General features: G+C 38.1%; 1 protein-coding gene across 1 annotated transcript; it reads left to right on the plus strand.

The window, feature by feature from the left end:
- The first annotated feature begins 408 nt into the window (after positions 1-408).
- Positions 409-2,262, plus strand: LOC594148 (contactin-associated protein-like 5). Its single transcript, XM_030998311.1, has 2 exons — positions 409-774; positions 1,827-2,262. The coding sequence occupies exons 1-2, from the start codon at positions 579-581 to the stop codon at positions 2,003-2,005; spliced, it is 375 nt and encodes a 124-aa protein (XP_030854171.1). The 5' UTR covers positions 409-578; the 3' UTR covers positions 2,006-2,262.
- Positions 2,263-17,634: the final 15,372 nt, after the last annotated feature.

Consider the following 17,634-nt stretch of genomic DNA (forward strand, 5'->3'; position numbering starts at 1 on the left):
AATAAAACATTAAAAAAAAGGGGGAAAGAAAGAAACGAATTGAAATACCGATGACGTTCGCATCATAATTTGTCGAAGATTAAAAAATTACGTTACTCCACAGTCCACACAGTACTTTTCTGTGGTACTCCATTGCAAGGCAGTGTCCCTTTATATATAAAGATACACTATTGTAATAAATGCTACACCCCATCTATGGCTAGTTCAAGTTAGTCAGTCATCATCATCAGTTTGCTGACACTTCTATATCATAGTTGAAACAACAAATGCGGTATTCGTAAGCATTGGTCTTTCTACAGATCACATTTCAATGGGATAGAATAGAGAGAAGCAACAAAAAGATGTAGTATATTTATATAAGAGATGGCCTTTTATATGGAAGGACACTCAATGAACCAGATTTTTCTGTATACATTTACTTTTTTTCTTCAATTCGTTTACCTGTACTACTTTTTTTCTTCCTTTAACGTCCCTGAGGCAAAACCATCATAGCTCACAACGTTACTGGTGAACAAACTGTTCCCCAAGGTTTTGAGGGGCACGGTTCTTACCCAGTAGATGTCGCATACACCCTACCCATGGATACCATTGTTGCGATTATGATGGACTCCAAAAGCTGCAGACAGTATGTCAGAGCAACCTGTTACAATACTCATATCTACGATGATGGTGGCGAGCAAACAGCTTACTGGGTCTCAAGACAGGGCATCAAGATGCCAAACTGGGGCAACGCACCCAGTGATGTTACAGGGTGTCTCTGCGGCTTAAGCAACAGTAAGTTTTTATTGTATTCTGATTCAAGAATGCTATGTCTAGTATTCATTCCCCTCCCAACGTGTAGCAACAGGCCTTTGTGAATTTTTGTATCTTTTCTTTCCGAACGTGAGTCATGCCGTATCGAAAACGTTTTCATAGGTGGGGCGGGGGGGGGGGGGGTGTACCTGGGTCTCATGAACAAGGAAGGGCGTCAACGCCGTCTCCGTCCGATCCTTGATATGCCCCTGTTTTGTTCTGGCTCCACATTCATAATGCATACAACAATTGAGAAACCCATTTAGACTGAAAGTAATATCGTGTGTAAATTCAGTTGTTAATTGAATAAGATTAAGAAGTTCATCAGATAAAGCTCTTTACAGATGTAGAAATAATTCGTCACCAAGCCAAAGCTTATAAAACAGAACGAAACGCCTGAGAAACAACTTGACAGTTTCATTTTCAGCCGAAGAAACGCTTGAGAGGAATCCATTATAATTTCATTTCTTTCTCTTTGTGATATTCTTCTCTTCAATGTGATGTAGTTGAAGATAATCCGTTCAGGTAATAAAACCCTTGGACGGAATCCATGAGTTATATTTCATTCATTTTGTGTGTGCTTGTACTATGATTATGATGATTATCATGTTATGATTATTTTGTTCTCGAGATATGACTATTAGGATACATCTTTACGATGATGAAGAAAATTTACGTTTTAGTGCCCACTCTGAAACAACTTCTCTCCTTCCACAGACTTCTTAGGCGTAAGGGCACATTTCTACCGGGGGGGGGGGGGGTGTCGCGTTATGCCCGAATATTCATATCCGTTCTCTACTTCTTTTATTAACTTAGACAATGGGTGTACGGCCACATTATGCCGGGAGATTAGGGGCTATTCTATATTTGTTTTATTAACTAACCCAAATAGGCATACATCCATATTTTTGCCGAGATGACGAAAACTGCTATGAATCTGGCAAAGGTAAACGCTCAACCACATTAAACATAAAAACTATAACATGCAATTGTTTATCATTTTTGTTATCAGTTTTATTTATTTGCTTGTTCAGCTTGCTTCTACAGCGAAGTTGCACTTTGCAATTGTTACCGTTCTTCAGACAAGTGGTTAACGGATGATGGCTATCTCACTGATGTAGACCGACTTCCGGTCACCAGGTTACATTTCGGAGACACCGGAGGCTCTGATGAAATGATGAAGTACGAGCTCGGCTTTCTGGAGTGCGAATGAGGGCCCCAATAACTGTTAAAAGGAAGCTACAACCTGATGATTTATTAATTTGATTATAATAAAAGCAAGGAAATAATTATGAAATGTAAATCAGTGAACGTTCATTGGTTCAATGGTTCAAATTTAAGGTTTAAGGAAAAATCCGATTAAAAGTAAGCAAGTTATGAATTCAAAAAGCTTTTTTATTTAATCCTTGAACAGGCAAATGAAGAAGTAATTAAACGTTTGCAATAACTTTAGGGTTGTTTTCATCCCTAAAATTCATGAAACCCCTTAATGCGGGACTTTTTTTTTCAAGAGGGCGTGCCGAGGCCCCTCGCTCCTGAATGTAGCCAGTACTATAGCTACGATATATGGTATCTTAAGAGAAATTTGTAATTTGATTTGATTTGATTTCTGCATTGTTCCAAATATAATATAACTGAATAACAAAGAACAAATAAATGTTAGGTATAATACAACATATACAAACAATAATTTTTTCATGTCAAATTTTTTTTTACATAATATATGTACATATAATAACGAAACTTAATATTTCCATAACATATTATCATAAATTTAAAGTATTATCCGAACTATTTTGTTGGAAAAATGCAGGAGACCGCAATCATAAGCAAAGCTTGACAAGGATGGCGGGCTCAAAAAAAAAAAATTAACAGCAATCAAGTGGCGTTGCTTTGATTTGATTCGATTTGATTCGTTTTTATTTGAGGCGCGATGTCCCTGTGGTAGAGAAGTGGTCTTGTAACCGGAAGGTCCCGGGTTCGAAACCAAGTCGATGCGCTAGTGCTCCTTATGCCTAGGTCACATATACGCCGGGCCGCGCATATTTTTTTTACACAACTGTTTAGCCACTTTAGTCAAATATACTGTGCAAACGACTAGAGATAGAGTCTAGCATTACCCTTAGCAGTTTTGTTCGATTGCTAGAGCTGTACATGTGTACATACTACATACTCGTTATTTGTTTCGGATTAAATCTATCCTCTCTTCTCTTTCATTATGTATTTATGTGTTCTCGTTCAATCTATCCTCTTCTCTTTTGTCATGTATTTCTTCTTTTTCTTCAATCTATCCTTTTTTCTCCTTCGTTATAGACCTACATTTCTTTGATTTTCCTTCAATCTACCCCCCCCCCCAGTTCTCCTTCGTTATAGACCTATATTTCTTTGATTTTCCTTCAATCTACCCCCCAGTTCTCCTTCGTTATGTATTTCTTTGTTTCTCCTTCAATCTATCCTTTTCTCCTTAGTCATCTATTTCTTTGTTTTAATCTGATAGATTCCCTTTCTCCTTGTATTCCCTGTTTTAGTCTAGATCTATGATCCTCTTAGCTCTTCAATTATGTATTTCTATGTGTTTCCTTTGACTTATCCTCTTCTCTTTCCTTATGTATTTTCTTGTTTTTCCTTCTCCATATCCTCTCAACTATGTGTTCCCCTTTCTATCATCTTCCCTTCCCTGGGTGTACGTGCTTGCACATAAGTGCGCTGACGACTTAGACTCTTTTACCAGAGCACTTCTTGGACATTTTTCGCGAAAATGGCTAAACAGTTGTGTAAAAAAAAATATGCGCCGCCGGGCCCCGTACGATTTTCCCTAACCCGGCAGTTTGCCGTGGTTAGACCTTTCGAGACCCTTCCGATTTTCATTTCTACGGCATGTGTGGTCACATATTCTGCGGCGCCCGGTAGGTGCCTGGTGAAAGTTGTTCGAATGAAAATGCAAAGCGCCCGTAAGGGTGCCGGCCGGTAAACTTACGGGCTGCGTCCGATGAACAGGTGTATCCCATGGCTCCCGGGGTCCTCAAGGCGCCCGGTCTGGTACCGTGCGGTGCGCTGAATCATGTGTCCTCTGACATCAGTGCCTCCATTTAAAATTGACAGAAAAATCATGAGGGGCCGTCTGGGCACCGTCCGGAGCCTCCACGGGCCCGTTATGGGCTTCTACGGCATAACTGTCAAATGAAAACGCCAGGAGAAGTGGAAGCAGCCATCACAGCACCACGGCGCCGTTACAGTTGGTGAAAACGTCCCGGCGCCCGTGGGAACTGTACGGAAGCCGACCGGGCACCGATCAAAAGTTCCCAAAATGTCTGTTTTTACCCGCCGTACGGGCCCCGGAGTGTATATAAAAGGCATTTTATCTTCATTATCAAATCCCCGTTCGAAAATGAATTAAAGGAAACCTCACCCTAAGAAATAATTTTACTTATTCTGAAAGGTTTATTATATTCTTGCCCATTAATCTACAATTTTCCCCACCAAAGTGTATGAGAGAGGCATAAAGCAAGAATAATGTATAGTTTTTCAGCACGACATGGGCATCACCATTTTCTTGTTAACGTGACATACTATATGTGAAGTCGTTAATCCAGTAAATGTATTCAAATTTATCGATGCTTCCTTCCCAGGTGTGTGTGGTGATGAAGCATTTCATTCAACTGCTATTATCCTTTGTACTTCTATTGCCAGAACGCAATTACATAAATAAGTTAGTGCTCTTCTGCGGTGAAGGTTTCTCATAAGTGAAATAATTTGTCAACTGCTATATTTTAATATGTTACAATTTATTGTTCCCCTCTCATATGTTTTCCACCAAATATATAATTTCTTTCTTCTCAGCCATGATTTTTGCTCATTAAAAATTAAAGGTTATGTTATTGATTTCAAGTCTTTCCAACTAAAGCTTGGTGCATGATACATGTACAACTTCACCTGTTACATAACATTTTCAAGAAAATGGCTCAGCCCATGTCGTGCTCAAAGGCATCACACCATGCCAAAACAAATCGTCATTTTATCTCTTGTAAATTGTCAGAATACCTTCACTTATTCTTTGGGGTGAGGTTTCCTTTCATGCTGTCGGCCCACGGGTTTTCTTACCTACAAGCATAAGCCTACATAGATTTTGCTTTCTAAGCAGTCAGGTAAAAATCAAATCCTCAACCCGCCCCCCCCCCCACCCCACTCCGGGAACGGAGGGACCGCATGCGTGTTCCCAAATCGCCGGCTCGTAACAAAGACAAAGATCTGCCCGTATTGACTTTACACACCGGACTTATGCTGAAAGGGGGGAGGGGGTGCTCGGAACACGCATATGCGTACCCTAAATAACACACAGTGGGGGGCCGGGCCTCGACCCTTGGATTAAAAGTCACGTGACTGAACCACATGGCCCTCCCTGGTCAAGATTCTAACTTTCTTGAGCCGCGAAATGACCCCCGAGGATCTTTATTCAAAAGCTCCATGATAACCACTCAAAGGAATGCATTCAGATTTTGTGATTACCAGCGTGAAACCCATTACCCGTTAGATTATCATCATCACGTATGAAGTAAGTGCATCTAGGCATGGGTCCATTATCTAAGCAGGGAGGTCATGGATTTAAAGGGATAGTTAAGTTGTGTTGCAAAGGGCGCTGCACTAAATTTTTTTTTGTGAGATAATGAAAAAATGAGTGGCAAATTTGAAAAGAAGTACAATTTTTACAATGTTTGATCAAAATCGGTTCAGAGACGGCTGAAATATCCATAAATGTAAAGATTTCTAATATTTGTGTTTAACCACAAATATTCGATAAGTTGAAAAAGCCGTTGAAAAAACGAAATAGCGCCTTTTGCGTTGTATTTCAGCCAATGCCGATGTTGGATTATTTGTTGGCTTTGTCTTGTTGGTTATTACGCACAACCAGCCGGCCCATGTAATGTTATTATTAATTAATTAATTTATTAACGGTCACCGAATTATTTCTAAAGTGGAGCTGAATTGGTATGATCGTATTGGCGAAATTTTACACATTTTGGGGTCTAAAATTACCTTCATAGCAATTTAAGGTCCAAAAAGGACACTAGAAATGTCATAGATAAGAATAAGAGCAACAAGTATGCACTTTGAAGGCATATGCGGTCTGAAAACAGAACTCAACTATCTCTTTAAGTAAGTGCATGAGTCTAATTATCAATTGATGTAAATCAGGCTATATACCATACTCCAGTGAATGCTTCATATAGTAGAGTAACCTTGACTGAATATTTTACCAGTGGCGGATCCAGGGGGCACAGGGGATAATGCCCCTCCCCTCTCTGAAATTTCGAACTTATTTGTATTTCAGGATGATCCCTATCTTTTTTTAAAACTTACGTCTGCTTTTCTCTATATCTGTCCGAAACATCAATTTCAACTAACTTCACTGTGTTTCTACAATTATTTATCTATTTTCATGTACCCGTGTACCATATCCCCATTATTTTTCTTGTTAAACAATCAAAAACCAACACAGCTTCATACTGTATTAATGATTTTAATAATTACATTAATTACATTAAGAGGGGCTTACCATTAAAAGCCCCTCATTTTCATATGTCACATAGAAAGAGTCTTACCTTCAATATATTCAAATTGTCAAATTTCTGTCATTTTTTTTATGCTTATACTATAGTGATAACATGAATAACAAAATGAGGACACTTTTAGTTATCGTAATTACTACCCACTCCTAAAAATGTTGGACGTGTCCTCCGCCTCCCCTCCGTAATGATGTCTAATCAAGGGTAAACTGGACTATTGTCATTTAGGCCAGGAAAAAAAAAATCAAATAAATCATGCAGTGGATCTACGCCATGCGAGGCTACCAGTGTAACAACGTTCTCGAAACACCACTGTACTGCCCTATACCTACAGTTGATCCAAAATCTGGCAAATGCAGGAATGGAGTTTCATTTGCTCTATACTACATTGATCACATCAATTAATCACACTAAAAGTACTATCGGATAAATTGGAAATTTCGTTCGGGTAAAAAAAAAAAAAAAAAAAAAAAAAAAGTATTTCGAATTCAGGCATTATCTGTTGATCTTTGGGAGGAGGAGGATGTACCTACCATCATGATGATACTGTTGCCCATGGTGATGATGATGTGGATGCTCGTTCTGGTTGAAGGTATGTGAAATATTTTACTTTAATATAATGTGCGTGTTCATCAAAAGTGTCTTTTGTGTGTGGGATTACAAAGGTGAAATACAAACAAACTATGCTTAATATATTGCCTCTTGATAATTATCGATATTGGAATATCATTTGAAGGAGGGTGTGGCCATGTAAAACGATTTTTAAATCTTTTAAAATTTCTCTTAACACTGTCTTTTGTTAGGGTATGTTATAGAGATTGTAGTGCTTTTAAACTGTTATATTCAAAATAGCGTTGGTGATTATAGGCATGATCAAACAACAATTACATTAATCAAAAGCAAAATGGAAATGAATGCGGGAGAAACGATTATAAGAAGGGAGATAGTTAGAATAAATAATTAAGAATTATTGATCACGGGCTTGTTAGCTTGTTTTTGCTTGTTTTGTTTGTTTTTCTACATTGACCATGAGCACAAAGACTTTGAAGAAAACAAGTTCAGGGCAATTTTAATATCTCTATTGTATCGCCCATAATTATATATTAGTCTTTGCGATCGTATATATTTTTATATATATAAAAATATGTGAATTGTTCTCCATGTCAGGTGAAGCCACCATTCCAAATTCCTGCCAGTTACCCTGTAAGAACATAACCACTTCATCAGGAGAGCCAGTCCAACTTATCCCCAAACGGTTTCCAAGATAAACAGCAGTAGCCATGGCAACCTCGAAATATTCGGGTCGTCAACTTTGATGTTGATTTGCAAACTACCAAGTAAGTTCAACGTAAATTGCACCATTTTTATAGATTCATTCATTTTTAAAAGTTTTACCAGAGTTGTATGCACACATTCCGCGTGATACTTTCTTGAGTTCTAGTTCGAAACAATGCCCAAACCCGCGTTTCCTTATACGACGTACCGTAGCGTCCACACACATAATTTCATTGTATAACTATCCCGAAACGGTATACGTTTCGGGATGGTTTTACAATTAATTTGTTGTGTGTGGACACGGGGTAAGTCAATAGTTCATGAGTGATATCTGTTGCCCCGGGTAACAGGCCGCATAAATCATTTGTGCTCAGATCCCCGTTGGTTTACGTGTTCAAATTGTCTTTGTGCGAGCGCGGACACCATACAGTGCTTTTTGTCTGCGATTCCCGAATGATTGAAACCATTAGTCATTTTCAAGCTATAAGATAAGATAAGAATTCTAGATTTTTGTTTCAATTCGGCATATAAAAGGCACATCGACTGCTTTAATATTCGAGGCATATTAAATGTACAATTACCGTTACCATCCTTTTGTTTTACCTATTTTTTTTTGGCCAGGGGAGGGGGGCCGGGCCCCCGGGCTCCCCTTGATCCTCCACTGTAATACATATATATATATATATATAGAGAGAGAGAGAGAGAGAGAGAGAGAGAGAGAGGTGGGGAGAAAGAGAGGAAAGAGGAGGATAATGGGGAAAGGGAGAAAGGATGGAGTGGAGGGGGAATATGGGAAATAGAGGAAAGGAAGGGTGGGGGCATTGAGAAGAAAAGAGGGAGGGGGAGGGATGATATGTATTTCTCTGAGTGTGTCATTTTATCTTTGCCATCCTCTTCATCTATTCCTTCTATCTGTCGTAGGTTGCCTAGCATCGCCATGTAAGAATGAAGGTGTTTGTTCGGAGACGGACTATAGCTATGAGTGTGTGTGCCCTAATGGTGTTTTTGGCCATAGTTGTGAATGTAAGTAGATTTGTTATCATTATCAGGGTTTTTAACAATTATTATTGCAATGACGATATTCGTCATTGCTTCGTCACGTTCTTTTCCTCTTCCGGAAATCCAATTCGTATCTTGGTGCTTTCCTCTTGGCATGTTCCTTTCAATTTTCTGGCATATTCTCTAGCATCTCATTGAGGTCACTACATTTCTCGATTTTCAAAATCACTCATGCATAACCGTCCAGGCGCCGTTTTGTCCGTTTCTTGTCCGTTTTAAGGCCTTTCTTTCTTCTTTCCTATCTTTACCATGGTAAATCGTACATAGTTTTAACAAATTCCTCTAAATAGTCCAAGAAATGTTCTTTCATCTGCGACGCATATTCTGACCTTCAAAATGCCATCTTCGTACTGCAAATACAAATCCGAAATCGACTCCGTCAAAAATCTCTAAATATTTTATTGCTTAAGGTATAGACCCCTAAAAATCTCAAATTACCATAACTTTCTCATACCATTTGTGTTTCGTTACAGTATCTTCATCTCATAATAATTGCACAAAGCCATGTTGAATATCACTGTCCAATGAATATGCAAAAAATAAACAGCCCCCTCTAAAGGCCTTGGAATTGGCTTCTTTCTGTGACCGCGCGTATATCTCCATCGTTCCTGGTCAAACATGTACCTATTTTTGGATTTAGATACTTAAAGACATGCCTTTTCCAGCCAAATAAAAATTATATAGCCTAACTTGTTCTAAAATCACGATCCTTATACTATACGTCAATGAAACTTGACACACACACACGCACACACACACACACACAAACACACATGTATCCAAGCACGTGACAACTGTTTGCCAAATTTGGTAAAATTTGATGACATCAGCGCAAAGTTACTGCCCAAAATGATGATTTACAAAACATTGCGTAACAGCCCGTTTAATCCGTGCAGTGATGTAGATGATGTTCTATGTAGATGGCAATAGTGTCAAACTGACCACAATAAAATGCTCTTTCGAATGATACCAAATATACGTCATATTTTATCACAGAAATGTTTAGTATATCGCGTTTGCACAAGTGTCACTATTCAAATTCCGCTTAATGTTTCTGCCAAGTTATAACACGTATCGGCTATTACGTCATTTTTTTCAGACTGGTTTTCGCCCCCTTACCATATTTTTTCTTCCTTGAAATTTGCCAAGCGCATTCTGGGTGGCTTTTAAAATTCGTCAAAGGGACCATTTTAGACGCCATTATATACTCTGCATGATTGTGTTAGTATGGGCGGCTGTTTGTGCCACAGCACTCGTCGCCACACGTTCATCATGCACCAAATTCAGTTGGTTTTGTACGCAAAACTTGCGAACCCTTTCAAGGTCTCTTCCTCTATTCCAATTCCCTTCAAACTACTTAGGCATAGTCTCTACCGGAATCTCTAGCATCCCTTTAGGGTCAGCGAATTCTTCGTTTCTGGAATCCCTCATGCGTGACCGTCCAGGCGCCATTTTGTCCGTTTCGGGCCGTTTTGGTGGCCTTTCTTTCGCCTTACCTATCTCCACTATCACAGAAGCTATACAGACGTCTTACACAATGTTTTGGATACAAAGTACGAGAGAAGCTCTTTCGTTTGAAACGTAGAAATACGTGCGTCATTGCACGCATATAGTTGTGACACGATTGCATTTCTAGTTATTTTGTTAGTTTATTAGGTAAATTGATTTGCTGTTATCAGTTATCAGTGATAATTATTTCAATTTAAAAAAAGTTTAAATATTTCTAAAGGGATATGGCTACTCTGTTTTTCTGTGCTTTTGTCTGTCCATAAGATTGCAATCTTCAAGAACATTATTCTTCATCTTCGAGAACATTGATTCATGTACATGAATATACATATGAAAATAAATGTCACCAAATATAAATAAAAAGATGTTTATTTTATTTTTCCATCTGTCTGAACTTAATGAAAATGTATTGTTTGTACCAAGGATGCTTATGTGTTTTAAAGATACAAGAATTGATTGATAATCCGTTGTTTTCTGCACCCACTGGAAACTGGAAAACATCTGTTATATATCGTAAAAGGGTGTGATATATTGGAAGGCGACAACCAGTGCTTGTTCCACGGCTTGTTCATTATCATTGTAAAAACAATGCGGTTGAAAAAAAACATACTGAAAATACATAACCTAACGGACTTAAATTGTGCCATTTGTCAAGTAGAAGGCTATTACAAAGACAAAATCCTCAGATCAAGAAGGACTTTACTATTTCTTCTATTTTGTATATTCATTCCTTTTATATCATATGCCACTTTGTATGATGATCTAAATGTCTCATTTTATCTAAATATAGACCTGCCGAGAACATGCGCAGAACTGAAGGCACATAACGGGACCTATCTTATTGATCCAGATGGCCCGAATGGCAACCTATCTGATCCAGTGGAAGTTGAATGTCGAAATGGTAACTTTTACACAGATTGTCATTCAAATTATAATTATTATTCATAGGGCCTATCAAGTGGACATAAAAACAATTTTTTTTAACAAGATGGGATCTGTCGTCTATTACCCCCAAAGTTTTACCCCCAAACTGTGTAGGGAGCGAAAATGAAAATATTTCAGCCACAGTAACATCCATTGGTTGCTCTAGTGTGTCCACTTAATGTTTAGATATTACAATATTATACCCCCGGACAACTATCTCCCGGACAACTATCCTAGGGTGTAGTTGTCCGGGGGTAGTTGTCCTAGGGGATAGTTGTCTGGGGGTAGTTGTCCGGGGGGTAGTTGTCCGGGGATAGTTGTCCTAGGGGATAGTTGTCTGGGGGTAGTTGTCCGGGGGGTAGTTGTCCTGGGTGGTTGCCCTTGGTGGTAGTTGTCCTAGGGGGTGGTTGCCACCCCCCCCCCCCCAAAAAAAAAAAAAAAAAAAAAAAAAAAAATCAACCAAAAATCAACAACAACAAATATCAACAAAAAAATTTACCGCTTCCATTTTTTCTGACATTCTTGGATCAGCCCTTGGCCATGAGCCGTGGCACCAGTGCTCTTTAAGACTATAGAATAAAGAAGGACCACAATTGTTATTGTTATTTATTACAATATACCAAACATGCGTACAAAACAATGTTTCGACCAATTAGCCGGTCATTTTAGCTTTGACATTGAATTAGTAAAGGTCTCCATAGCAATAGCCCCAAGACTGACCATTATATATTATTACGATTTTGATGAAGGAGGAGGGGCTCACACATAAAAGTCATGACCCCTTTTCGTCTTTCACAATGCCGTCTTTACCCTGCCCAAAGGCGTGACCGTCATTTCTCACAACCTTCCTGGTGAACGGCAAGTTCCTCCAGGCTTTGAGGAACAAGGTTCTTACAGACAAGAGGTGGAATACACCCTCCCCATGAATACCATCATTGCAATACTAATGAACTCCAAGAGCTGCAGGCAGTATATCAGAGCAACCTGTTACGAAACATTCATGATAAGTCGCAACGAAGGAACCCACAACATTTACTGGGTCTCAAGACAAGGGATCAAGATGACAAACTGGGGAGATGCACCAAGTGATGTTAAAGGGTGCCTTTGCGGTGTCAACAACAGTATGTATTGTTATTTCATTTTCTAGATAACTCATACAAACAATTCTGGTCCGATCTCATCAAGAATGCTTTTAGTATTGAATAATTTTGTGTTACAAAAGATTGAGGTTTGTCACACAGTAGGAACGCCCTTAATTTTCTCAGACCTGCTAAGCTCCACCCTAAAAAAAGGCTCTAGATCATATTCCCCTAATGAAATCATCTGTCAATCATTAGTGAGCTTACAAGATACAGAGCTGACCATCTTTTTACAAAAAACCATACAATACCAACAGAAGAGTTGCTATGTCAGAAGTGCTGTAGCATCACCAGGAAAAGAAAGGTGTATGTCGTGGTATTGTATGAAAGCATTCAATTCTTTTGTGAGCATGTGCTGATCTGACCAGCTGGGGAAAGTTTCATACCACTGTCTCTTGTGAGCTCACTAACGATTCTTTTTCGGGTGGAGCTTAGCAGGTCTGAGAAAATTAAGGGCGTTCCTACTGTGTGACAAACCTCAATCTGTTTTAACACAAAATCATTCAATACTAAAAGCATTCTTGACATTTGAAAATCTATTACATATATTAAGATGTTCGAATAACAAAATATGAGTTGTATGCAGTCCTGTACATCAACAGGAACGAATATTTGGATTTCACCCGATCTTGACGTTGTTGCTATAATGTATATGCAACATCCACCAAAACATCGATGGGTAATAACACTACTGCTAAATTGTAGATTTATTTTCCTTCTTCTGTACATGTTTAGCTTGCCACACTTCAGGGGATTATTGCAATTGTGATAATTCTGAGCAATGGATGACGGACGAAGGCTTCCTGAGGGACCTAACTCGAATTCCGGTCACCAGACTACATTTTGGAGATACAGGGGGTGAAGATGAAAAGACTAACTACGAACTTGGATTTCTCGAATGTCTATGAGGGCTTCATTCAAGAGGAAGATTTTTATTTTGTTTCAAAGTATTCAAATACTGGGGGGGGGGGTGGGTGTCCTTTAAAGCAAAATCCATCAAGGCCGTCGATCCGTCTTCAGGATGATAATAGGGACTTTTAGATTTGCACGACAAGAACGTGGACTGCCACGTGTGACATCCTTTTGAGGCAATGTGACGTCCTTTTAATGTACTGCCAGTGCCTTAAAAGGACGTCAAATTGCCTTAAAAGGATGTCACACCTAGCAGTCCACGTTCTCGTCGTGCAAATCAAAAATACCCTATTACATGTTTTAATCAGGCTGGGTGGGGATGGCGTTCGGTGTTTATGTCTCTTTGAGATAGTTCCTAAAGCTATAACTTATTTAAGTGCCACATGTGTATATAGTACGCTATACAAAACTAACGTAAGGGTGGTATACATAGGCCTATATTAGATTGAAAGATTTTCAACAAAATTGTTGGGCAGGTATTAGGGGCAGGATATTGCACTTAAATTTGAATAAACAACGCTGTGTCACATGCAAAATTCAATTTAAAGACGTTTACCAATGCACGACGCCTCAGTTTGGCACTAAAATGAGAACATAAAATGGGGAAAAATAAACTCTTGGCGGGGTACTTTTTGTTGATGTTGCTAATGATGAGGATGACGTTGACTACACTCCTAGGGCAGTGGAATAGCTATACTGGCTGCTTGCTATAGCAAAAAACAGAATTGAAAAAAGGGTTTACTCCGTTTCGTTGACAATTAGCTATGCATGAAGTCTTTCGTCTATGGCTGATCGTCAACGTAAAGAAGTTAAGTCTTTTGTCAATTCTGTTTGTTGCTACGGCAGGCAGCCAGTTAAATGAATTCGTATAATCAAATTATGGAAATGCGAGCATTACTTTGAACAAACAGAACTTTGTTATTCCTAGCTCATTTTTCCTGATTGAGGTGGCATATGAAAGTGCGGAAAATGAACAATCTGGGAATGTGATTTGCTCTTTGAAATTCAGATACCGTCCGCCAAATGACTTTTTGGGTACCCTTTCTTCAAATTGATTTTAATCACTCATGTGTGAAATATACATCAAATGAGTTGCATCGAATGAAAGGGGAGGATATAAGCTTTACAAATATGTATCAGTATAATTGTGATTAAGTTATGATAAAACATCGATAATTCTCGGTTTCTTTTTTTCTGGGACGCAGTGTATTTCATGATAGATTTCATTCTGTATACCTTAACAAAAGAAAATACTCATTTAAAGGTACTACGTTCAACTGTGACCCACTGTCCGTTGACGTCCACAAGACAACAACAGCTCTACATGATAATGATATAGGTTTCTACTTCATTTTCTGAATAACAACCCTTTATTTTCTCGAATTACTCGGGATCCATAGTGCAAAATAGAACGACTCTCTTCTTATAGAAGCACCGATTAATGCGAAACGTATAAACTTACCTGATTCACATGCTTTCAAACCATAGCATAACTTTCAATTAAAGAACTGTTTTCATGCTTTTCCAGCTCACTCTCTTCTCTCGAAATTTCTGTAACGATATTATGAGATAGGGAATTATCTTTATCATCCGATGAGGAGATGCTTGTTCTTCCTGTCGTTTCTAAATCCTTCAAAGCATCATTTCCAGAATGTCTTCAATTCATCCGAAAATGAGCCAATTTGGACCTCAGTACACTTAAGACATGACATCAATCTTGTGACGTTTGAAATGTAGTCATTTTGTCTTCAAAGTGTGCTAATCCAAGCTTGTCTTGACGGATATCTCTGATTTTCAAACAAAAGTTATATGAGAACCACAGGAAAAGTGGATTTTAGGTAAATTTGTTCATAACTTGGCGGTTCAACAAAATAATAGGAGTTGCTTGGGGGGGGGGCCTCTAGTTTAACCGTTTCCAATGCAGTTACTTAGTGAAATTCGTCACTGATAATGTCTGCAGTACAAAATAATACAGAACCATTTATGTCTTCATTTTACACAGGGTTATTAATGACTAACACAAACATTTTTTTAATCAAGCTGTTTCAAGTGGGGTTCTCACACAGGAAAATCTTTACAAATCCTATAATCTGTAAATCGAATATGTTGAAATATTTCTTTGAGTAAATTGTGTTTGTCTATATCTTTAGCGTAATTCAAGGGCCCTTTTGAGCCATGTAGTGGGAAAGGGAGATAATATATAGAGAGAGAGAGAGAGAGGGGGGGGGGGGGGGGGGGGGGGAGAGAGCGCGAGAAAGAGATAGAATAGAGAAAGTTAAGAAGATAAGAACGATAAAATAGAGACCGGAGACAAAGACAAAGAAAGACGACAGATTCCATTCTGGACATATTTGATAATGGCATTGCCATGCTACCACCGGGATTATCACATTCAGTTTTAAAAGTAAACAGTCGGTCAGAATATAAACACAGTTTTGCAGGTTGGATATTTGAGCTGTCCTATTTACACAAAGAAGATTATTAATGCCTTGTTTTATTAATTTCATCTGTTAGCATATATAGATATTTTGAACTAAACAAATACTGTTCTGGGTTATCCTATTCTATATCTTCACATCTAGATCAAATGACAGAGTCCACGGAAATTGAAATATAAGTATTGAAGTGTTTTTGTACATATCAAGCTACAGCAACAAAATAGGAATTGCAATTGTAATTTGTACAGTAAATATAACCATATACTTACACGCATCAAAACTCAATGATTAACAGCATAAATAGAGGACAAGACTTTACAGCCATGATAATAATAATTTTAAAAACTGCTCTAAATGTTCACTACTTTAAAAAGAAATGTCTGGTTTTGTCGCATATTACCTCCAGTGAGTCAAGTTTATGATTACGTATTTTTTAAAGCTTAATTTGCTTCAACCATGAAAAACAATCAACATAAAGACGATTGAATCTGATAGTTTTTGTGCTTGAATTGAATTGACCACATTTAAATATTTCTGTAAGATGGTGCTGCTGATTAGTTGTCACACACTTAAACGAAATTAAAAAGAGAATAAGAGGAAAATTTAAAAACAAATAAACAAAGTATAATAAAATCGAATAAGATACAATACAATGAAATACAATGCAATGAAACATCTACCTCTTCTGATGACAGAGTGACCCTTATGGTAACTCTACAATTTTCAAACTGAAAACGTATAACTTAAAGAATGCATTTAATATTGGAACAAATATTATGAAATATGTAATAACTTAAAGATTTTATTAGTAAAGAGTAATCATAACATGATGGCCTCGCTTTACCCCAAATTTTCCTGTCCCATCTTGCCCCACCATAGCTTATGATCATTAAACTTTATCATTTTCAAACCACTTTTGTGCGAATTCCGTACAAGGATTACGTAACAAAACTCTCGACAACACAAACTCTTACAGATTACTATACACCTGCTGGAATCATATGAGTACGGGCACAATTTTTCTACGGGGGTGGGGTGGTGGACGTGGAGACTGAGGTCACTTGCCAATTCGAATTACCACTTTATACATTTTGCAAGAGAGCGATGCGAGTAAAGACAAAAAAATATAGAGGAAATGTATTGAAATATTACATATAAAAACTACAAACACATGTAGACCACCACACTGCCCGAACATTAGGTGTCAAGTACCGGAATATTGGTAGTTTCTAAATTGACGAGAGGGAGGGGTTGCATATAGTGGCAGAATTTTTTTTCGTGTATATTTACTTTCTACAAAACAAAAATCTTATCCATTTCTAATCCTGCAACTGACCGAATTGAGTTCATCTAGGATCATAGATTTCGAGATGCGAAAAAGTATAAACATCCGAATCCAACCTTAATTATTCTATTAATGTTTCTTAGTTGGCGATTTCTTTGATGGTCCACTAGACCGACAGCCCATGAAACCATCAGAGCACCAAAATGTCGGTCATCTGGGCTTTCTAGGCAATTTTAATGATTTTCGTTAGATTGATGGTCCGCGATTCCGACATCCTTTTAACTTCCCATGTGTATTTTTCCTTTGTATCGGTCTACTGGGTTGTTGGTCACGTTAGCTGGTGGTCCCATGTGTCGTCGTAATCGTTACACTTTTGTAAGTTCATTTTGTGTTCGATACTTTCTTATTTAAGTCTTTGAGCCTTACAAAGTAATATTTTAATAATTTTTCATTCATTCATTTATTCATTTAATTTCTTGCTTGCTTAAATGTGAGTTAGTAGTGAGAAGTCGCTCCTACTAGCCTGGAGGACCCCTTTAAAAGCTTGTACGGTCATGTCCCTTAAAATCAAGTATTTAGAATTACAGTCCATGGTTACAATAGCAAGGGAATATTTGTGTGAAAAATTGTTTATCAGTCTGCGAAAATAAAGATTTGGGTTAAATACGTGTGCTACGTGACGAGAGCAAAACGAAATGTAAACATTTCAAACGATTCGTCTAATATTTGATATGACA

This window comes from Strongylocentrotus purpuratus, unplaced genomic scaffold (assembly GCF_000002235.5).
Source record: "Strongylocentrotus purpuratus isolate Spur 01 unplaced genomic scaffold, Spur_5.0 spur5_scaffold_5, whole genome shotgun sequence".
NCBI lineage: Eukaryota > Metazoa > Echinodermata > Echinoidea > Camarodonta > Strongylocentrotidae > Strongylocentrotus > Strongylocentrotus purpuratus.

Excerpts from the sequence above, each read along its gene's own strand:
- LOC594148 (XM_030998311.1), top strand. The coding sequence starts at position 579 with ATGGATACCATTGTTGCGATTATGATGGACTCCAAAAGCTGCAGACAG. Across the intron at positions 775-1,826 it reads TCTCTGCGGCTTAAGCAACA|CTTGCTTCTACAGCGAAGTT; the intron begins GTAAGTTTTTAT and ends TTGCTTGTTCAG.